General features: G+C 35.9%; 1 protein-coding gene across 7 annotated transcripts in view; it reads left to right on the top strand.

Moving 5' to 3' along the window:
• SLC4A10 (solute carrier family 4 member 10) overlaps positions 1-22,139 on the top strand; it is a 138,810-nt gene that overhangs the window by 86,242 nt on the left and 30,429 nt on the right. For 6 of the 7 annotated variants that reach the window (XM_088519472.1, XM_088519469.1, XM_088519474.1 and 3 more), the window contains exons 7-14: positions 7,776-7,867; positions 12,158-12,315; positions 13,071-13,158; positions 13,668-13,814; positions 15,851-15,951; positions 17,319-17,493; positions 17,679-17,812; positions 18,981-19,226. In XM_088519472.1, coding sequence (XP_088375598.1) covers positions 7,776-7,867; positions 12,158-12,315; positions 13,071-13,158; positions 13,668-13,814; positions 15,851-15,951; positions 17,319-17,493; positions 17,679-17,812; positions 18,981-19,226 — 1,141 coding nt within the window. The remainder of the gene's footprint in view (positions 1-7,775; positions 7,868-12,157; positions 12,316-13,070; positions 13,159-13,667; positions 13,815-15,850; positions 15,952-17,318; positions 17,494-17,678; positions 17,813-18,980; positions 19,227-22,139) is intronic. The other variant, XM_088519471.1, reaches the window with a different exon arrangement.

Here is a 22,139-nt window from a genome sequence, read left to right as displayed (position 1 = left end):
AAATAGTAACATATCTTATTACGTCTTTTGCTTCCTGGATGAAAAGCTGAATTCACAAAAGACTGGCCCATCCTCAGGGGGAACAAACAGATCATCTCAGGTACTAGTGAGGAACATACAGCCCCGGAGGTGAATCCAGCCTTATTTCAGGGGCAGAGTTGCTAAAAAACTGTAAGTGCTGGGAGCTTTATCCCTGTTCAGATGAAGAGGGTTTAGTGCAGAGAGCATAACTGATAGAACACTTGGTGGCCTGTAATTTGTGAAGTAGATGACTTGGCGCTCCAAGGCCCTGCCCTCCAGGTTATGTGGTACCACTGGGAATGTCGATGCCCTTCCTTCTCCAAGTTATTGACTATGCTGGTTATCAAAATATCCAAATCCAGATGTCAGGATCAGAGGCCAAAAACAAAGATACAAACTTCCACATGCAGCTGTGATACCAACAGAACACTGTGATGCCATTACTGGAGGAGAGTTGTACATATGCTCTCCCTCCTTATTTCCTTTGTTTTAAGAGTCTCTCAGACCACATAATTAATTTTCTTTGTGTTTAGTTGTATTATCTTTTGTTTCCAGTGACTTTTCTTCACATCCTCCACAAGACTAAGATGTCAGGGTGCTATGGATTTACCATGCATTTTTAATGCTACCATGCTGTGTTTAACTTTCACTTTTCGTTAAGCATCAAAACTGTGAGAATTAAAAGCCTGCTTTTGATGTTCCAGTAAAAAGTGACAGTCATATTTGGTATAAGAGCAGCAAAAAAAGATTTCTTTTTTTTTTTTTTTTTTAAATCTAGTTTGACACCAGATACCTGGAATGGAGGGTGGCAGATAAATTTAACATAGCTAATGTAAAAGAAAGGTAAATATGAATCTTTGTCGTTAGGAAGTAATCTTTAAAAACTTTGGTTTGGAGAACAGTTTAGCTGATTTTTAGGGAGATTAATAGGTTCTTCACTCAGCTGCTTGAGAACTGTGTCTGTAAATTCCTATGGCATGGTCTGCAAAGTGAAATCCAATTACAAATGTGCAACATTTCTCTGTTGTTACCAGGATGCTCAAGTCACTTTGTAAGCCTCTCTGCTTATTAAACAGTATGAGATTCAGAATTTAAGCATATGTAGCAATGTAGCTGATTCAGTGAAAATGAAGTTAGGAATAGCTTTCATAATGTAAATTTTCTTTTTTTGACTAGCTATTTCACTTTTAGGTTAAACTTCAAAGTGTGTGTGTGTGTGTTTGTGTGTGTATAAAATGAGATTAGGAAATCTTTTATTGAAGAAGCTGTTGAGTGAGGAAGTAGGGGAGAGGAGCGTAGCAGGATATGGGACTTTCTATCAAGATGCATGGAAATATGCTTTACAAGTAATGTTCTTTGCCCATTTTGACAAGATCCTCTGCATGTTTTCTGTTCCATGTTGTGTCATTTATATCTGTTTCTTCCTCACTATCAGAATACACACGTTGTTAGAGGAGAAATTGCATTACCTTACACATAGTGGCTGATTTTGAGAGATTTTGAGATTTTAAAGGAGGTTTATCAGTATGCTAGGCACGTTAAAGAAAGCAATGGCATATTAGGTATTTTAAATCAGAGCTCTTGGGAGTTAACGTCATGAGCTGCTGTAGCAGCTTAATTTGATGTGTGCTTTTTCAAGACTCTCCAGTTATTTCAGTTAGCATGATTTGCCAGTTCGGACTTCTTCCTTATTTTATGACAGGAAGCACAAGCAGAGCAGAGTAGGAATAATTTAGGAAAGTATGCTTTTGTATCCCAGAAAGTCTACTATGATAAATACTAAGTCTATCTTAATAAATTACTATTTATGTGATGGGTGTTTATTATTTTTATCTCAGTCCCCATATCTTTTGTCATCAGTTCAAGCATTTATGCAGTAACTCAATGCTAGCTTGCAGCATTTGAAACTCAAGTGATGTCAATACCAGCACATGGAGAGATAGATATTGCTGGGATACATATTCCTGGGTAAATGATCGTGTTCCTTCCTCTTGGAGATAGGTCGCAGTGAATGTCATATGTGTACTCAAGTTTCCTACTACAGGTGATTTGGGAGGATTGCTCTGGCTTTCCTTGCAGTGAAGCCAAACCCAATTCCAGCTTAATTAAGCTGGCAATATATTTCTTGTTTTGGATTCCTTTCAAACATATTCATTTTAATGAAGATGTATTATCCAGAGGTTTTTATATTACTGAAATATAATTTGTATTTAAAAACATCTGCATCTAATATTTATACTTTCTCCACATTTCCTTGTATCCATAATAAAATGTATAATCTATATGTATGCAATTGTATCATTCATCTTTGTATTTCTTTATTTTGCTCTTTGTTGTGTCTGTCTCTAACAGGCTCATCTCATCTCTGTATCTTCCTCATCTCCTATCCTTTGGGTTCTGTAAACTCCCTGAAGGTTCAGAGGTAGTATAAATACCTATTCTTGCTTGGGCTTCTGATCATTTCAAATGTACACCCATGTCTTCATCTCAGTTTCTTGGTAGCATGCACCTTCTTGCTATAGTGATTGAAAAATATCTCAGACCCTTGCCAGCAACTGTGGCACATTTGTATGTAATAATGTCATTTTTGGGAAAAAAAAAAGTGATATTTGATGCCATTTCTTTATAAATCCATTTTCTCGCATCTTTTTGTAATATTGCAAATTGTTGCATTTTAATTAAAACTGCATGACTTCATGTGATTATGTTGGAGATTCCAGCCTAACGTTAGAGAAGGTGGTAAATTGACTCCCTCTGTATCGTCTTTGATACGTGTCATTGGAGAACACCAAATTCTGTTTGCGATTATGCAGGTCCAATGGGAGTGACAATAACCTTCTGCTGATTGCAAACCTAATGCAGCAAGAGGCCAAAAAGTACATATACAATTCAGCCTGCAGAGAGGTGTTACTGCTCTGGTGTACTGGAACTCTATCATATGCTTAGCAAAAAATCTCTGTTTCAAGCTTTACTTTTTTATCTGGACAGTAAGTACATTTAGATTTGGAAAGCTGATAACTAATTTCAGTAAAAAGCATGAAGATTGTTGTAGCTGGCTTGCAAAGCAGAAAATTATTTGGGAACGGGAAGACATACATACATTTTAGAAAAATAACTTCTTGGTAGTTGCATCTGGTTTGTTTGTATTAACTGTGATTCATATCTGCATATATTGTTTTTGACTTTTGTTATGGCATTGTAGAGACCTCTTGGATTTAGTTAATAAATACAGTAGTCTTAGTTAAAGATCTCTGTTTGCAGCCACTTTAGCTTTGAATTTTGGGCAGTAAAAGTATGTTGTATGTTATGTACACTTTTTTATTCAACAGGACTAATAGGTGAAAATGTTGAGTGCTCTGATAATCTGTAAATGCAAACACCTACTAGTGTAACAAGTGCTGACATTACGGTGGTTCTGATTCTTAAATGGCTTGGCTTTGCATGAAATAAGGTATTTTGTGTCAATTTTCGTTTTTTTCTTGAAAGATAAGCCAATTTCACCTTATCTGAAAAAAACATTCATTTTCTATGCACACCCATTTAAAACATAGCTTTTAAAACTGTATTGCCATTGGCTTTCTAATATGTAGTTACATATCTATTACCTTCCACTTTACCATGGGTATATCTGCAAAGTATTAAGTTCCTTTGAATGTAAGCTAGGCATTTCAATGATACCACATTGTGCATTTGATTGACTGATACTTTAAAAAATCTGAATGGCTCTTTGATGACTTCTCAAAGAATGCAACTCTTCAAATGATTTATGTAGATGGACTGTAGTATAAATGAAGGCTTTTAAACTTTAGATTTGTAAGACTTCAAGTTCTGTATTGCACTCTTGAAAAGTAAATGAATATACTTATCTCCCACAATGCATAAATAAGCATTTTGCTCTGGAGAGCGGAAATGCAGTTAGCAAGGACTGAGCATGGAAGAGTGGAATAAGTGATAAGGCTGTTGCTGCTCTTATTCCTTCTTACGGGGAGTTGAGAGTTTCTGCATTCAGCATTCTTATCAGCTTAAGTCCCCCATTGCCAGCTCAAAGAATTAGTAGTAAGTGGTGTCAGGGAGACCCTCACCGAAATCAAGAGACTGCCCTAAAGTGTAGAGATGGGCATGTCCTTGTTGGATGAAGCTGAGTATGATGCGGTTTTTTTTACTCAGATCAGTTGTTCAAAGGCTGTCTGGCATTTCGTGGTGACAGTGTGAGAGGTTATGTTTATTTTTTAACTTCCCAATGTTTTAAATGACATAGGAAAACTAGTGTACCTTGGTGATGTAACTGTTTACAGTTAAAATACATTTAGTACTACGCCTTCAAGAATTACCACTGTTTTTAATGGTAATCAGCTCAAAGAAGTTCCCATTAAGTGTGAAATTACCCACAAAATTAAGTTCATTTATAAATCTTTGTGGCTTCTCCTTGTAGCGCAGGAACTGAGGAAGAGACCAAATAAAAAACCAGCAATTTAAGTGCCTTGTAATTCTGCTCCTTGGGAGAGGGTCTCCATGGCAGTATATCCATCTGTTTAAAGCTCAAGGTCTATTAACATTTGGTAAACTAAATGTATATAGGAACAAAAATCTTCCCCTAAACTAGTAGCCTTTGCCTTTTTTTTTTCTGAAGTGGATTTAGTCTCTGAAGAGGCCAAGCTCTACTGACTATATTGTTACATAAATAAAGGTGTGTTCCTACAGCATGTTATGATGGTCTTAGAACACATTTCCCATGTACATCATGTAGATATATAATTGCACTTTTCACTACAATTCAGTAAAAAGAAACTTATTCTAAGATTCAGAAAGCTGTTTTAAGTTACAGAGCTATTCATACATCTCTTATGAATGGCCCAGGGTAAAAACTTGTGTTCTTTCAGATTATTCCAGCATATGGGAAAATCAAATTTTGAGGTCTTCTGTTGGCAAAGAGAAAGAACATATGCTATTCTTATAAGCTTCACTTACTGGTTATGACTTTTATTTACCATCAGATATATTTTTACTCCCTAAAAGAAAAGTGGACGCAACATTTAAAGTTAGCCATTAGGCCATTATACTAATTGCTTAGAGGCTTTTGACACCTCAAGTTATGATGTTGGAGCTTTAGTATTCATAACAGATGGTCCATGCTCTGCTTTTTCTGTAGGTCAAAAATTTTATTTCTCCTAGCAGATATCCCTGCTCTCATTCTCTTGAGCTGTTGAGTCCAGGAAAAAAAGTATAAATATAATTCCAAAATTAGTAACAGTGATAATGGACTACCATATCTCTTGCTTTCCTATGACTAATATCTTTATAACATAGTATGAATAGTAGCATAAATAATTATTACAAATATTTCCCATTTCATAGAGCCTAGAATATTAAGAAGTGTCTAAAATGAAGAAATTAAGAATTAAGCTGAGCTCAGGATTTCCTGCAAGTAAGTTAGAGCATAAATCTTCCAGGAGCATTTTAGATAGAGTTTCATTATTAAAATCACAAAATCGAACAGAAGTCATATTTATGTAATCATTTTAAGAGTTGTTTAATAGTTAAGTTATAAAGTTGCAGGGTGAGTGATGTAAGAAGTAATTCTAGAACACTGCTAAATAAACTTAATTTAGAAAAAAAAAGAAAGCATGAAAACATGAAGTAATGTAGTCAATACCTAAGTGATGGTGGAAGACCTTGTCACAAACGTGGAAGCAGTATTTTACTTCTGATTAGAACAAACAAATTCGATGGCTGTTTGTGAACTGCATGCATATTTAATCGTCAGTGGGTTCCAATTTGCAAATGTTTTCCCCTGTGACATTCTAGAAATTATTACTCTATCTTAATTATTTTAAGTTACATTAATATGTTCTTTTATGAAATCATTGTCACATAAAAATTCTAATCCTGACTTATTTTTATTGTAATTACTTGGTTAGATTAATGTGCTAGTTATGCCTGCTTTTTCTGTGATACTTTCTTTATTTCACTGTAGTGCTGAAAAAAATCCTAAGTATCTGTTCTTATTTTGATCTTTCTTTTTCCCAAATTAGAGAAAAAGCTGCAATATTTATGATTTTAGGACAGATAACATTTAGTAGTAAAATTTCTAGTAATACATTTTTAAGAGTTTTCTTTCAATATGTCTAACCAAAGTGAAATCTGTCTAGCTACGCTACCAGGATGCAGCACAAGAGATCATAGGAGATTTGCTCAGTAGAAAATGAAATGTTGATTTTGATGAAAACCCACTGCTTCTTTGAGCAAGCGTTTCAGCTGGGAATTCATGACCAGCCTTAGACAGGGCTACTATATTGCATGACTGTGACAGAAAGGTGACAGAAAGCTGAATTCTGGAGGTTTTTGGGCATGCTGGAAATGCTCTTGCAAGTTGTCTTGAGAAGAGTTTCTGCAAAGAGCTCTATTTTTCCTAATTTGGCTGGGGATAAATTCAGGCTGCAAGTGCATGTACCAGAGATGTGAAGGGGCACACCATGACTTTTGGAAGTGACGAAACAGGTAATGTCCCTAGTAGCGGACTTTCTGACTGTGTTCATCTTCAAGGCTCTTGAAAGTACACGCTTTAATACTATGCAGTTTTGGTTGATTTTCACTAGAACTAGTGTTTTTACATGCTAATTTCTCAGTCATCTGAGACTTATTAAGATTTCTTTGCCATGGAAACAAGCGCAGGCTTTAGACAAGCTGCTCGCTGTGGGCCAGATGGACTCTGCAGTTGTACCTGGGTATTTGTTAGGGCAATAGGAGAGAGCTGGCTCATAGATTTAGTACATTTTCTGCACCTTGCTGTGCTGTTCAGAGCCGTGAGCTGCTCCTGCCCTGCCTGTGCCAGGAAGTGGGTGAGAGTGAAGCTGAACAGGGTCTTCAATGCATGGGGTTTGCACCGCCAGCGTGTGCCCTGTGGTCTCTAACCATGCATGGGTGTAATGTGGGCATTAAGGAAAAATATGCTTCGTGTGACGTTTGCTTGTTACTTAATCCTGTTTTTCTTTCTTTTTTTTTTTTTTTTTTTTTTTGCCTCTGTTAGCAAAATTTTGTTTTGTTTTTGGTCACCAGCCTTTTTGTTTCTTAATGTAACATCCAACAAATGTTTAAACACTTCTCATTTTGAGATATTTTAAGAACTTCTGCAAAATACTTTCTTTGCTATATCCTCACTGGATTTTTTTGACAATGTGTTTGCTGAAACTTTTGTTGTAGTCACATCAATATCACATTGATCAATACTGAGTTTTAAAATCATCTCAATTATCAATAGTATTTTTTTATACCACCCCACCACACTGTGTTTTGTAGCAGTTGTCACAGCGAGGACATACACACATGAGAAATTATTCTATATTAATTATCCTGTTTAATTCAGTGAGCAGCACTCTAGCAGACAGATGTTGCCAAAAACTAGCAGTTCCTCATATTGCTACAAGAGCTTTGTAAATGCAGGATGTCTTCAAAGGTGGTATTTTAACAATCATAAGCTTTGCTGGGCATAGAAAGGTTGTTTTCCCAAATCCAAGAGTATGTTTTACATTTACTAACTTATTCTCCAATTCCTAGCTGCGCATTATAAAAACTCTGTCTTTTGAGAATGTAGTATTCTAAGTAAGTCTTTAATTAAAATTCCATACTTAGGTATGTTTCATATCTGTACAATATGGCATATATATTGTTCTCTAATTTTATCAGCTAGTACACTGATTGCTGGTTTATTTATGGAAGCTACTGTTAGTATTCTGTAATAATTGTATTTTTTTTAGCAGGTCAGGTTGTTTCCCCACAGTCTGCTCCAACCTGTGTTGAGAATAAAAACGATGTGAGCAGAGAAAACAGCACTGTTGACTTTAGCAAGGTAAGTGCTCGCTGACTGCAACAAGAGCTTCCTGACTATAAAACAGATCTTTTAAGTTAAATAAAATGAATCTGTGTCCATCAAGTAAAGCTATGAAATGACAGTTCTGCTTCAGGATTAATTTTCATGTGTATTGCAACACAGAATTTCAACAAAACACAAAATAATTTTTCATTTTCCCACTAAATGACTAGTAATGAGAAATCACAACTAAGATATACATTTTATTATCTAACAGTATAATAGATGTACAATTAGGGGGCAAACTTTTACAAATGACTAGAAAATTACAAAAATAGGAGAGTGATTCAGATTTCTTACAGCTCGGATTTACCTCTCAGATTTATATTTTTTGTAGAATTGCATGCATGAATGCAAACTGCTTTTTATAACCTGGTCTTGTGGATTCCAGATGTCTTAAACAGAATGTGTTCCTGTAAACCTATAGCTTAATTCTTCTGGCAAGCTAAGTTATTTCAGTACACTTCATAAAAGACATTAGCTGTTCAGTAGTGGAAATTGCATTGACAGTTCAGTGTTATATGGCAAAGAAAAGCAAACAGCTTCTTAGCTTTAATGTAAAGGAAAGCCCTAATTTTAAGAGTCTGTATGCACCTAAAACAACCTGTCACATTAGATACAGACCTGGCAGGAATAGATGACATCAACTGACACTTTGATACAGCAGAGATTGAGTAAGTGAAGAAAAGTGACTTAAACCAACATTCTGAAGAACAGTTCTTTGAGCCTCTTGAATCTTAATGTTAGCCAGTCTAACAGCTACAAGTAGAGTTATGTGATTGCTCCATCTGGTGCCAGACTCATTTCCTAGCAGCAGTTGAATCCTAGAGTGAGCAATACTAGCACTAGGAATGGTAAATGGCCGAATAAGCATGGGGAAAGGATCTGTTTGTGAGAGGTGGGGAGAAGAAAGAGGAAAGGCTGGGGACATACTGCACATCACATTTGTAGAGAGACCGCAGAGAGGCCTTTGAGCAGTGACATACTAATCCTTCAAAAATATTCTAAATGAAGAATAGAGTGCCTTTGAAAGGTGAATATATTTTCTGATATTTAAATTAAAAGTGTTAACTAAAATGAGTTCTTTGGCATGTAGTGTAATATTAAGGTTCAACATTTTTGTAAAGGCTATCAAATACAAATAATAATATCTATTCAACATTAAGCTGCGTGGAGATGAAGTTTTTAATAACCCAAAGGGAATAACATGACTTTCAGTAGTATTTTTCTTGCATATTTCTACAACTGATTTGAGTCTTGCAGGAATTTAAATTGTGAGTCTCTTTTCTAGTGGCTCAATTTTTACATTAAACAAGTGTGGAGGCTGCACCATTTGCTTCTTCCCCCGGTAGCTCCCTAGCACTGAGGTTTTGCAGATCGAAAGAGCCCTTCTTGTTTTAACTGCATGAGAGCAGATCGGCATGTTATCTTTGGTCTGTCCTTCAGCCCCTCAGCAGTGTTAGGTACCAACAAGAATTTCAGGAATACGGAAGAGGCAACTTCTGTTTGCAAGAATGAAATAAGAATAAGGATTGTAATTGAAGTAGCTTTTCTGACTGTCTTTAAATAGATTCGTTTATATTCTTGAGGATGCATGTGTAAAGTACAATTTCCCCTTGAAATGTGCTATTGCAATAACTCCCAATGGTTCTAATTGGAATTATATGCACAGATTGAGAGGAAAGTAGAGCAGTGCACTAATTTTCTCTTGAGTATTGTGATTTCTTGCTCTAATTTTGTTCCACATATTAATTTCATTTATCTTTAACAAAAAAGCACCTTTGCCTACTTCACTTATTCTCTCCTTGCTAATCTATTTCCCCAGGGTTACTTCTAATATTCCAAATTTTGGAGTTGATTCAAAAAGCTGACTTAATCTTAATACAGCACTGAGACTGTGTTGATTGTATTGGTATCTATTTATGAATAGTGTGAGACTCAGCACTAAAAGCTGTGTCTTGAATGTTACTTCAGTAGTGTAAAGACGGAGACATATTTTCTCATGTTTGTACTTGTAAATGTGTCACTCTTCTTCCCCAGGGGACACCACTAGGACTTTATATTCCCAGGACAATATAGAGATGGTTTAAATGGTCTGTCACAGCACCACTTTATTCTGTGCTTGGGTAGGATGGGGATGACAGTCTAAGATTTACATATGGCTGGTCCCTGCTTCTTATATGGAAGCTGAAGTGGAGCTTTTAGGAGCTGTCCTGAAATATGAAATGCATAAAGAGACTGCACCTCTGTCCCTTCTTGTGACAACACTCCTTGGCTTCATGTGGCACAGTATTTCTGAATCCAAGCCTTGTCCCATACCAATACTGTCTTACTTTTTTTCAAATTCCATGTGAAATAACTAACTTCTTTTTGAGTACTGGATGGCTTTTCTTGTAAATAAATTAGATTAATCCATGCCTTCCCAAGAAGTGCTGTTGAGTAGTTTCTGTATTCAATGCCAGTTTATATTTCAGTTCTAGGGGAGGGTCCCCCTACACAGACACATACGCTTTTCAGGCCTTGTGGTGCCCTGGAGAGGAATGGACTCCACATTAGTGATGTGCTTTTTGTATCTAACTTGAACCTGCTGGAATTCTTAAGTGCCAGACCTGGGTGCAGATTAGAATGCAAATTAGGGCTGTGAAACTAAAGAGTGCTTGTGAAGCATTTGAAGCATTGATAGCTTTTCCTTTTGCATCTGCTTTTATTAGGCAGTGAGAGCAAAGCATGGGGTTTGGACCCAAGTTTGATGTTTTTCCATCACCTACTTTGATTTGAATTATGACTCAGCTCATAGTTTACAAGACCTTGGAATCTCAAGCTCTACAAGAAGTATATGTGGAAATACTTTTCAGTGAACAAGAGCCTTGGTCCCATGATCTGTGTGTTAGTAAATAGGTATTAAATTATTCACAGGGCAAAAACAATGTAGAATGTACATTTGAGTTGCTTCATGCCTGAAAGATTGCTTGTTTCCTCTCAACTGTAAATGATCCAAGACTCCAAAATTAGGTTCAAAGTAATTCTGTCTGTAAACCTGGATTTTATATTTAACTCAAAGAGCTATTTTGTGCTTTGGGTAAGAAAAAGAATTTACCTCACTGGTATCTTTATTTGAAAAAGTGCCTGGAGTCCAACTTTCCAGGTTGAATTAATGGTTGTATGACTTAGTGAAGAATTGGTTGTAGATTGGATTAAGATAGCAGTAGACATCTCTGTGATCTCAGAGCAATAACATTTCATTACACAGGCAACTGTGTTATAGCTGAATTCTGATTTAGTGCCAGAGCCATTTGCAAGAAAACAATTTTCTAAATATTACCAAAAACTATGCAAACTAGCACTGACAGATGGCTGTAAGATAGACATTAAAATGGTCCACTTTAACAGTTTATATTGGATTTGGTTGCTGTTGTTGTGTTTAGATTAATAAAAGGAAAGCAAATGACAAAAATCATGTATTTTGAAATGTAGACAATACTGGTGCATAATGAAATCAAACATACATTATATACTCTATTACTCCACATCAATCTTTATTATAGAATAAACTGTAGATTGATACTGAGGAAATAATACAAATAAGCACATTATTGCTATGCAAATAGCTAGAATTTATACAGTAGGCAATGATGAAGCTATTTCTCTTTCTTACCTCACCTCCTCAAACTATCAACAGCCACTGCCTTATAGATTCAGGTTTTTATTCTACTTTACACTTTTATTTTATGCTTGAGGCAGTTATGGTCATAGTTTATATTCTGCTTATTTTCAGTAGAAGGGAAAGTACCTTCCACCAAATCTGACAACCAAAATACTTCTAAAGAAGCAGAAGGAAGATTAGAGGTAGTGGAGGCTGTTCTTCTCATTGTTATATGATATCTATGAACATGGAATTCGTGTTTTCCTGCATTGTTATTTATGGAAAAAGGAGCAGTCTTGACTTCTTATGCCGTTATGATTTAATGATGGAAGAAATGCATTAATAGGAAATGCATTATATTATTATCCTAACAAAATTTAGATTGTAATTTTCTGTGTTTATAAATTAATTCTGCAGCACTTTAATTATATTTCCAAGGCACAATTAACTTAATGCTGAAAGACTAGTTGTTATTTTGTTGGGAAGCACTTAAAAATATGCAACAGACCAGAATACTAGAAACTGTATGATTACAGTAACGAAGAGCACAAGACAACTTCAGCAAACTAACTGATTTTTTTTTTCCTGCCAACTCACTTTTAGGATAATTTAATATATTTTTCCAGGTTGATCTACACTTCATGAAAAAGATACCACCTGGAGCTGAAGCATCAAACATTTTAGTTGGCGAACTGGAGTTCTTGGACCGTGCGGTTGTTGCGTTTGTGAGGTTGTCTCCTGCAGTGCTGCTCACAGGCCTTGCTGAAGTTCCAATTCCAACTAGGTACTGATAGATTTACTTCTGCTTGTCTTTTTCTAGACTGTGTCCCATGTGGAGACAAGGTGGTATGGCCTTAAGCTTTAGATGTTTAAGGATCCTTGTAATCATAAGGATGATTAAAATTTCCTGCAAAAATATTTATTTTTGGAATAATTTAATAATAAATGTTAATTAGAGGTTTTTTTTTTTTTTTTTTTTTTTTTGTATTTTGAAAGGTGAGCATTTTGTACTAAGCAAGACTCATTCTCTAGCAAGACTCAATTGAACTTATCTTGTGTATTTTGCAGAAGTTTACCAGCCCACAGCCTAGACTAGCGGCTATCAAGATTCTTTTAAATGGAAGTGAAAGTGAATTATTTTATTCAGGGGAAATTTCCCTTCACTAATATTGCAGCAATGCTAACTGTATTCATGGAATAGTTCGTTCTATTAACTTAATAAAATTCAAGTCACTTTTAAAGAATAGACTCTTGCCGCATGTTTTTTTATGTAAGATAAGGTCTATTATATAAGGAGATTTTGATAGTCTCAATCAAGTCTGACTGTGAAGCTTACAGTATATTTTTGGAAGTTATTTTCTTGTTTTTTTGTAACCACAGCTTCATGTTCCAGTTCATGTGTAATGATCTTGAATGAGATTATATGGAATATTTGTCTTATAGGTTCTTCTAGTCCCACTTTTAGATAAATGTTTCTGTGCAATGCATAGATGCTTTCAACTATCTGTTCCTTACAATGTTATTATTTGACACTTGCAGATTTTTGTTTATTCTTCTTGGACCATTGGGAAAAGGGCAACAGTACCATGAGATTGGAAGATCAATTGCAACACTAATGACAGATGAGGTATTTCTCTTTGTCACTTGTTTTTAGTCCTTTTGTACTGACTGAAGAGATGCGATGCAGTATGTCCATTATAGAATCCTCCAACTGAAACACAGATAATCTTTCTGAAGGGTCAGAGTTCGCTGCATGATCTTGTAACTGCTGAGATATTGCTGCTGTAAGAAGATACAAATGAGAGAGATGATTCACATGCAAGAAGCAAACACCTTCATGGAGAAACTTTCATTTTACAGTTATGTTTCTGTGGAATTAATTTCATTTTATACCGTAAAGTAATTAGAACTTTTGACATTCCTTGGTGTGGTTTTTGTACAACAGGTGCTTTATGAGGAACTCTATAGTCAGTTAAGGCTGAAATTTATTTATTTATTTATTTATTTATTTATTTTGCAAGTGAGAAATAAACAAACTGCATCCCATGTAAGAGAAAAATTACATATGAGAATTCCTCTCTCTATTTCCCTATTTCTTTTTGCATCCCACATACATATGCTTCTCTCTAATTGCAGGTGTTCCATGATGTTGCTTATAAAGCAAAAGACCGCAATGACTTGGTTTCTGGAATTGATGAATTTCTTGACCAGGTCACAGTTCTCCCTCCTGGAGAATGGGACCCAACAATTCGAATAGAACCGCCTAAAAATGTTCCCTCTCAGGTATATACATTGTAAAATTCAGATTCTTCTAAAGGTTTTGATGAGTTTCTCCAGGGTAAAATTAGATCATATTATTTAGCATTAATTATAGAGTAATAACAGTCTACTAGGTCAGTAGTCATTCTCTCTTCAATAAAGACCGATAGTTGTCCCGGAAGTCTTTGGTTTAGGGGTAAAAAGTCATCTTTGATTACCTTTTAAAAGAGCTCGTTTGCTTTTCTTGTAATCTTGTTGCTACATCTGAGTTTTATAAAATTAAAAAAATAAAAACCATAACAAAAAAAACACAGCACTGCACATGCACATGAACATGAGTGTTTTCCCTCATACAGGTGCACAATTTTCATCAGATTGTTTAGAAAATCACAGAAATCACAGAAGATTACAAAATAAAGGAATCCCTTCTTTTTTGATGCCTTTTAATGGTATTGCATGATTGTGACTAAGTATTTAGTACAGGTATTATTGAACTCTGACTGCTCACTTGCCTCTTTAATAATTATCTACTTTTCTGTTCTTTTATTATGATTGTTGTGCATTTTGCATTTTCTCTGCATTTGGGTTAGAAAATGCCCATAGAACATGAGATTTGAGTTTGGTTTATTTTTTGTTCTGTCTGTTGGGTAGATGATCCTGCTTATGCTAGCTTGCCAGCAAAATCGAAATGCAGTGCCCAGTTATGAGCAAGAAGTGATCGAAACAGCCTGGCTTGCTGCTCTTTTGAAATATTTTCTGATACAGGATTTTCTTTGATCAGTTCTTTAAATGTCCTAGAACAAAGCTCCTTCTACTCCTTCCCTGCTACAAAGCTCCTCTACTGCTTGTGAAAAGAATGCATTGATGAAGCTTTCAGTAAAATGTAAATATGTAGTCTTTCAACTCTCAAATCCTGGATCCAATTTGTTAAATCTTGGCATGTGAATGTACATGACATATAAATGTATTTTACATGAGCTTGGAAGGTTGGGAAAATGAAGAGACTTTGAGAGGTGCCATGTGTGAGATTTAGTGTGTCTGCTTGCAAAGAGGTGGAGATACCTATATCTATAAAAGAAATATAGTAATTATTTAAGTGTGTATATGTATCTAAATTTGTCTTCTATAAATGTGAATTTATATATAGCACAAATGTACATACATGTTATAAATCATGAATTTATTATTCAATTTCTGTTGGAGGCATAAAATAATCAGAAACAAACTGAAAATACACGTGGAAATGCTTCCTCAGGAAGGACTAGTCACATAGCTTCAGTAATATAGAGCTCAGCACTTTAATGGGTAGATGAATACATGATAACCTGCAGTTACATCTAAATTAGTGCATTAATTCACAGCAGGATTGTGTGCTTGAAGCAGATTTTCTATGCTGCAGCATATGAGCTGAATTGCTTTGTATGAAACTGAGCTGGAAGATGTTCTCCAGGAGAGCTTGTGGGGGATTCAGGGCAAGGTGGAGTTCAGTCCATGGGACTAGACTGGAGCTAGTCAGAAGCTTGAGAAAGAGCTGGTCAGACACCTGAGGTGTCTATGGGGCAGATGTTAGGGCCTCCCTATCAGCTATTTCACACTACTGCTCTATTCCTACTGCACTGACCTGCTCCACAGTGTGAGCAGAGCCATCAGGGTGATGCTGTGGTGGCCACAGTACTGCCAGGACTCCATCTAATGAGCTTCAAGTAGCTCCTGTGGGTCAAATCATTTTTACTTCTTACTGCAGTGTAGATCAAACTTCAGAGGGACTGCAAGTCACTGAGACACAGTTAAATGCTATTGCATTTTCTATTTCATTTGAGTGTTTTTTCCTTGATCTTTTCACCTCTTTCTTTCTGAAGACAATAAAGCTATGTTCAAGTAGCAGTCCTGACAACAAAATGAAAATGTGGAGCTATAATTCTGTTGATGCATTTTTCACTCAGTAAATGAAAAGTAGGATACCGCACAAAAGGAAAAATGATTGTCACTTGCCCATTTACTCTGCTGAAATTACGTTTTGGCAGTTAAGATCTTTGAACAATATCTTTCCCTCCTGTTAGGAGAAGCGTAAGATCCCAGGAGTGCCAAATGGGACTGCAGCTCATGGGGAACAAGAACATCCCGGTGGACACTCTGGACCCGAATTACAACGCACTGGAAAGTTAGTAAAACTTGTTTGATGTACAATATCTGAAGTGTTTTAAGTTGTGTACTTGCAAAGAAGTTATAATGGTCTATTTCTCTCTCAAATGGTATGTGATTGGTATATGGTTTCTTTCAGAAATTATTTCTGATATGTAAACCATGTAGTTGAAAAAGACAATACTCACTAATTTGCAGAGGAGGAGAGATAGGAAGATGGTTTCTGTTTTTGCATTGTATTTATTGCAAGCTCCTTTATTGTTTTCAACAGTCAGACCTCTGGTAAACTTGATTTATGTCTCTTGTTTCTGTACAGCATGGAATAAAAGTTGTGAAGAGTCTTCTCCCTTATACTATAAAATCTTACGGCTATTTTGCTATTGAAACTTCTGGGTTATGAAGCTCTGGCATTTCTTTTTTCGCTTTATTAGGCCAAAATACATTCTGGAACATAAGGCTATTGTTAATAGTGGCTACAATACACATATCTGAAAGAATTTGGCCCCACATATGCTCTTTCTTCTAATTCAGTGTATTCTAAGTGCACCAGGTGCCAGTAGTCACCTTAGTGTAGCATCACCATTCTGGTAGCTGTGTGCTAGATATTTCCTTTACTTTGCTGCCTCTTGATATTTAAATATAATTCTCACCTGCCATAAGGCTGAAGATTTGACTGCAGTGTTGGTGAATAAAGAATAGCAGAGGAGGGTGATGGGAACTATGGATTTAAGCCATTCTTTATCCTCACTAATCAACGTGGTATTGTCAACTTGAAGGATCATTCTAATATTTAGGAGGTGGTGACACTTTGTCTTTCTTGTACCCTGTGAGATCTGATACTTTGGGTGCCTGAGGGGAAAAAAGAATTGAGGGATATTTACTTTAACTTTGTGGTGTACTGACAGGACTGTATTTACTTATATTTAGGTAGCATAATGACAAAAGATGATAATTTTGTCCTTGGAAAATTACAGCCTATACTTAATTGTGTCATGTAATCAATTTAGGAGATGGTTCTTAAGTAAGGAACACTATCTGTAGAAAATTTATGTGGGCAAACAGGCACTGCAATATCTGATTGGACAAATGCAAAGAATAATTTCAAGCAGGAGTGTAGGCACACAAATGGTAAGGGTTTTCTGCATGTGAGCTAGCAAATATCCACAAGTTGTTGCAGATTCTGTAAAAGAAATGTGGAAATTAATTCATTCTAAAAACACAATTTACTGATCACAGTTACTGAGACAGGATTCCCAGAAATTTTCTTCTAAGAAAGGGTGAATTGTCATTTGATGAAAGAAGAGTTGGTACTCCTGCTTTAAAGAGATACTATAGAAGAAAGTTCAGTCAGCTTTTGTTCATGAATTTAATCTCTTTATTTTTTAGATTTTTTGGAGGACTGATTTTAGATGTAAAAAGAAAAGCTCCCTTCTTCTGGAGTGACTTCAGAGATGCTCTCAGTCTACAGTGTCTGGCATCGTTTTTGTTTCTCTACTGTGCTTGCATGTCTCCTGTCATCACATTTGGTGGTCTGCTGGGAGAAGCTACTGAAGGTCGTATAGTATGTGTTAAATCTGAACTCTTTAAACAAACTTACTTTCCTAGGTTTGTGATTAGTATTTTCTTACCATTGCATGAGTCACCTTTAAATTTTGTTGTTTAAATGTGTAGAAGGCTGCAAAGTAAGATATGGGAGAAGGAGCCTGTTTGAAAATTTATGGAAACTTCTCTTTATATCATATTCAGAGTGCAATAGAATCACTGTTTGGAGCATCCATGACTGGAATTGCCTACTCTCTCTTTGGTGGACAGCCTCTCACTATACTAGGCAGCACAGGACCAGTTTTGGTGTTTGAGAAAATCTTATTCAAATTTTGCAAGTAAGTGAAGTATCTGTATTTAAAATTTCAGACATATTTTTCAGTGTAATGACTAAGTGTATATGCCTAAGTGTATACACCTAAATAACATTTACGGATTCCTTAGTAGCATGATGAAGATTCCTTACTGATTTGTTTGCATTCTGTTCATGGGTAAGATCGTGATACATATTTTAGCTAAGGTGTTCTTAAATAAAATTAGAAACAATTGATCTTAAAGTGGAATGAGATTAGAAGTTTCTCCTGAGATCTGTTGTTTAGACTTCCAGAATCTGAAAATTATGCAGTGACTAATACAGGTATAATGTAGAAGTGTATGGTTGGTTTTTTTTTTTTTCTTTGCATTCCTTTCAACATCTTTAAAAGAGACTTCAAAATAGCTTTGTACTTTGTTGTTTCCTCCTCTAGAATGATACATTTAAATGCATGGTTTCTCACATGTCTCATTCAGGCAATGGGTTTTATCTTCTCACTCATGAAGTAAATAGAGTGGTAGTGGCGCCATCATTCAGTAGTCGCTCATACAAGTCCCCCACCCTCGGAAGGGGTGAAGCATCACACCAGACCAGCATACTCCCCGTTTATGCTAACATGCTTACATAACATACCACAACGTTGATAAAATCTGTGTCTGCTTCTTGGCAACAACCATGCTTTTCCAAGATCCTTTCTGCTGTTCAGCCTCATTGCTGTGACTGGGTCTACTGCAGCGGGAGAAATGCTGGTAGAGCAAACTCCTGAACTTCCTGAACTATGCAGAGTAGGAAGGCCTGTTCAGCTTCCCAAGAGCTCTTTATTATCATCTTCTCGTACACCTTTCACCTTTCTGTGATAACGTCATCCAAAGTATTTGGAGCTCTGATATCATAGGTAATAGTGCATGGGATTTTGCTGAGGGAGGAGCATCTGTCAGAGAGGAAAAAAAAAAAAAACAGGAGTGAAGAGACAATCTCCCTAACCTTGCATTTGCTAATTTTTATTTTAGCTACTCATGCAGCCTAAAAAGAAACTGGCAGGTGTTGGCCATTCCCAAGGTAGTTGTATGGGGTGGACCTTTGGCTTATTGCCACTCTCAAAGCCATCCGGAATTTTTGGAGTTGCTTCATCTACATATAGAAAACTGTTACTTGACAGAAGATAAACTATGTTTCATTTTGTTTTTCTTTAGAGAATATGGGTTGTCATATCTTTCTCTGAGAGCTAGCATTGGGCTGTGGACTGCAATCCTGTGCATCATCCTTGTTGCAACTGATGCAAGCTCCCTAGTCTGTTACATTACCCGGTTTACCGAAGAAGCTTTTGCTTCTCTTATCTGCATCATTTTCATTTATGAGGCCTTAGAGAAGCTATTTCATCTCAGTGAGACATATCCAATCAACATGCATAATGATTTGGATCTGCTGACTCAATACTCGTAAGTAAGATTTTTTTCTGTTAACATTGTTACTTTTTTGCCTAGATACTTTCCTGTAAGGAACATAACCAGTACATAGTAGGAAAATTCATGACAGCTGTGAACTTTCATGTGAAAGTATTTAGTTTGTCTATAATGCACAGTTGAAATGTAGAGAGTTTGTTTGTTTGTTTTGTTTCAGTATGCTTCCAGACTGGAATCTTAAGCTTTCCAAAAACTTCAAGATATTTTCTACTTACACATGAAACTTGGGAGTCTTGGAATACAAAGTAGAGCTAAATGAGACTTCAGCTTTGTTTTTTTTTTTTTTTACTCGCATTTTTATCTAAATATGTAACTCAGTGATCTCTTACTGTAACTTATATTGATGCTTTATAATATTTTTGAATGGTCATGCAACATTTTAGTATATTTATCTACCTTTTTTTTTCAAAATAAAATATTAGCTTTCCTAAAGAGAATATAATTGCATATACCTCCCTTATTCTCTCTAACAGTAAAGGTGCAAACTTCAAGAACTGAAATGGGTTCAGAATTATTTGGTACTGCTCAGCAAAGATTGATTTTTGTCAAAATCAGTTTCTTCTTAATAAGATTTAAGCAACTTTGCTTTGTTGTTGAATTTTGACAAGAAGAATTCGGATAATGAGTATTCTAATTGAGGAATAAAGAAATGAATTACTTTGATCAGGCTAGTTTTATTTAGCAGTTTAAAAAAACCCTCCGACTTCTCTCTGTGGTATGAGAGCAAAAATAGCCTTCTAGTAAAGGAAAAGATCCTTGTGTAGCTTGAGGCCAATCAAGCCTGGACATCTAAGCAACTAAAATGTCATTAAAAAGCATTTGCAGAGGTGATCTTCCTCCAGAAACGTGATTATTGTTTCACTGAACCCAGGTGAACCCTCTGCACGATCCAAAAAGAACAATGCTTGGAGCTAGCGACTTGAATGGTGCCGCTTTTCCTGCTCACTGGAAAAACAGGAGTCTCTCAACCAAATGTCTCATTTGCATTTTAAGCTGGGAAAAACAAAACACAGTGACAGAGAAAACATTTGAGCTGTGTGTGTATTATCATTATTAGAAAAATAGATAGCGAGTCCTGAAGCTTAGTGCATATTATATATCCTAAAAGGCAGAACAAGTTATATTATAGAAACTGTAGTTCTGCTTTCATAAGCTCTCTCATCATGCTGAAATAATATTACACCCTCTGTAATAGCTTAATATGGGGACAAAGGAATACTAATTTAAAGAAAAATACTATACATATATTATACTGTGTGTACAGTTGACGTTATAAAGTTATCGTATACTACAGTTACGGTTATCAGATACTGCAGTTATTGTAGTCTCATTTTATTTCTGTGAAATCAGTATTTCACTCTAGCCTTATATAACGCAGTGTTATTCGCGGATTTTTTTTTAATTTATCACTTGAAAGTAGTCATGTCTAAGGTGCACAGAATAGGATGTTGCACTCTTTTGAAATAGTCTATGAAGACAAATTTTTATTCAGGCACCATGTAACTGGCAGAGCTGAGATGTTAAAATACCTAATCAACAGAAAATGATAATATTTATGATATTTTAAGTTACATTATAGCTTTTTCATTCAGGTAGTATGTCTTACTTTTTCAAAAATTTTCCAGTCAGGCAAGCCTACTGGCAGAGCTTAAAAAGTTACCTGTTACTAATTTTGACTTTTTTTTTTTTGAATCTTGCGCTTAGTATTTTCTTCTAGTTCAGTGACTTTTGAGTGGATTGAATGATTTATGTGGATATGAGTGGATTGTCATTCCAAAGACATCCAACCTAAATAGACTGAGGCAATATGAAGAAAAAATATGCAGCGTGTTGAAAAAGAAGTTAGTGAAAATAGAAATAGTCTAAATTACGTCTTTGTAATAATATACTAAAAACCCAGACATTCAGTGTAGCAGCAAATCAGGAAGTATTGTTGCTTCTCTAAAGTTACAGAATTAAATATATTCCTTCAGTCTTCAGCTTCCCCCCCCCCCCCCCCAAAAAAACACTTTCTGAGTTTGGTTGCTTCCAGGTAATCTGCTCACCTCTGCTATCCTCCTTTTTTTTTTCCAAGGGAAAGTCACATCTCTCCCTCCTCGTGCCAAAAGCCAGTGTGGTCTTTTAAGGATGTGTTGCCTTCAGCTGTTTTCCCATTTCCATGAGTATTTCAAGGGAATGATTTCCTCTCCCTCTTTCTGAAAACTGATTTCTCCCTTTCCAACATCTCCGTAAACATTTTTATCTGCTCTCAGCCCTCTCCAGCTAGCCAGTTTACCAGTGAAAATGGCTGCATTGATTGGTTCTGTGTAGGCAGCCAGAAACAGGTTGCGCTACCTTCAAGCCCTGCTCAATGTCTATATGTGTGTGTGTCAGTTCCAAACCAGCTATTTGAAATAAAAATCTGACTTTTACGTTCATGAAGTTGGGGAATATTGCTTTCATGAGGAAGAGAAGCTTGTTGCACAGCATCTGACCCTCGTCCTTCTAGTAGTTTAAATTGGTAACAAACTTGGGTCGAAACTGGTTCTGTCCTTAAAGGACCAGCAAACTCTGTTACAGAAGCTAATTAGTATCTGCTGTTTTGCTAATTAAAACAGCTGTTTGCATTTTCCTCTTTGGGGATTTTAAAGACAAGTTTTTAATTGTTAGTAAAGCCTTGTCAGTTCTTTAATTAGTAATGGGTGAACTTCAAAAGGTTGAGCAACTCATTTCTCTTTGGATACTTAGCTTATGCAAAACTTTATCTTGGATCTGCAGTTCTGGGCTAGAAAATTCAACTTATACTGTAAAAATTCCAGGATTTCTAGGATGCCTGTTTCCCACTTCAAAAAAAGAAGATACATAGTTCATAGCGTGGTGTATATATCACCCTGGTCTCCTCTGTCCTCC

This window comes from Tinamus guttatus, unplaced genomic scaffold (assembly GCF_059628265.1).
Source record: "Tinamus guttatus ecotype Peru unplaced genomic scaffold, ASM5962826v1 Tinamus_guttatus_pri_ptg000060l, whole genome shotgun sequence".
Classification (NCBI taxonomy): domain Eukaryota; kingdom Metazoa; phylum Chordata; class Aves; order Tinamiformes; family Tinamidae; genus Tinamus; species Tinamus guttatus.
This window is presented reverse-complemented; position numbering and strand designations above follow the sequence as displayed.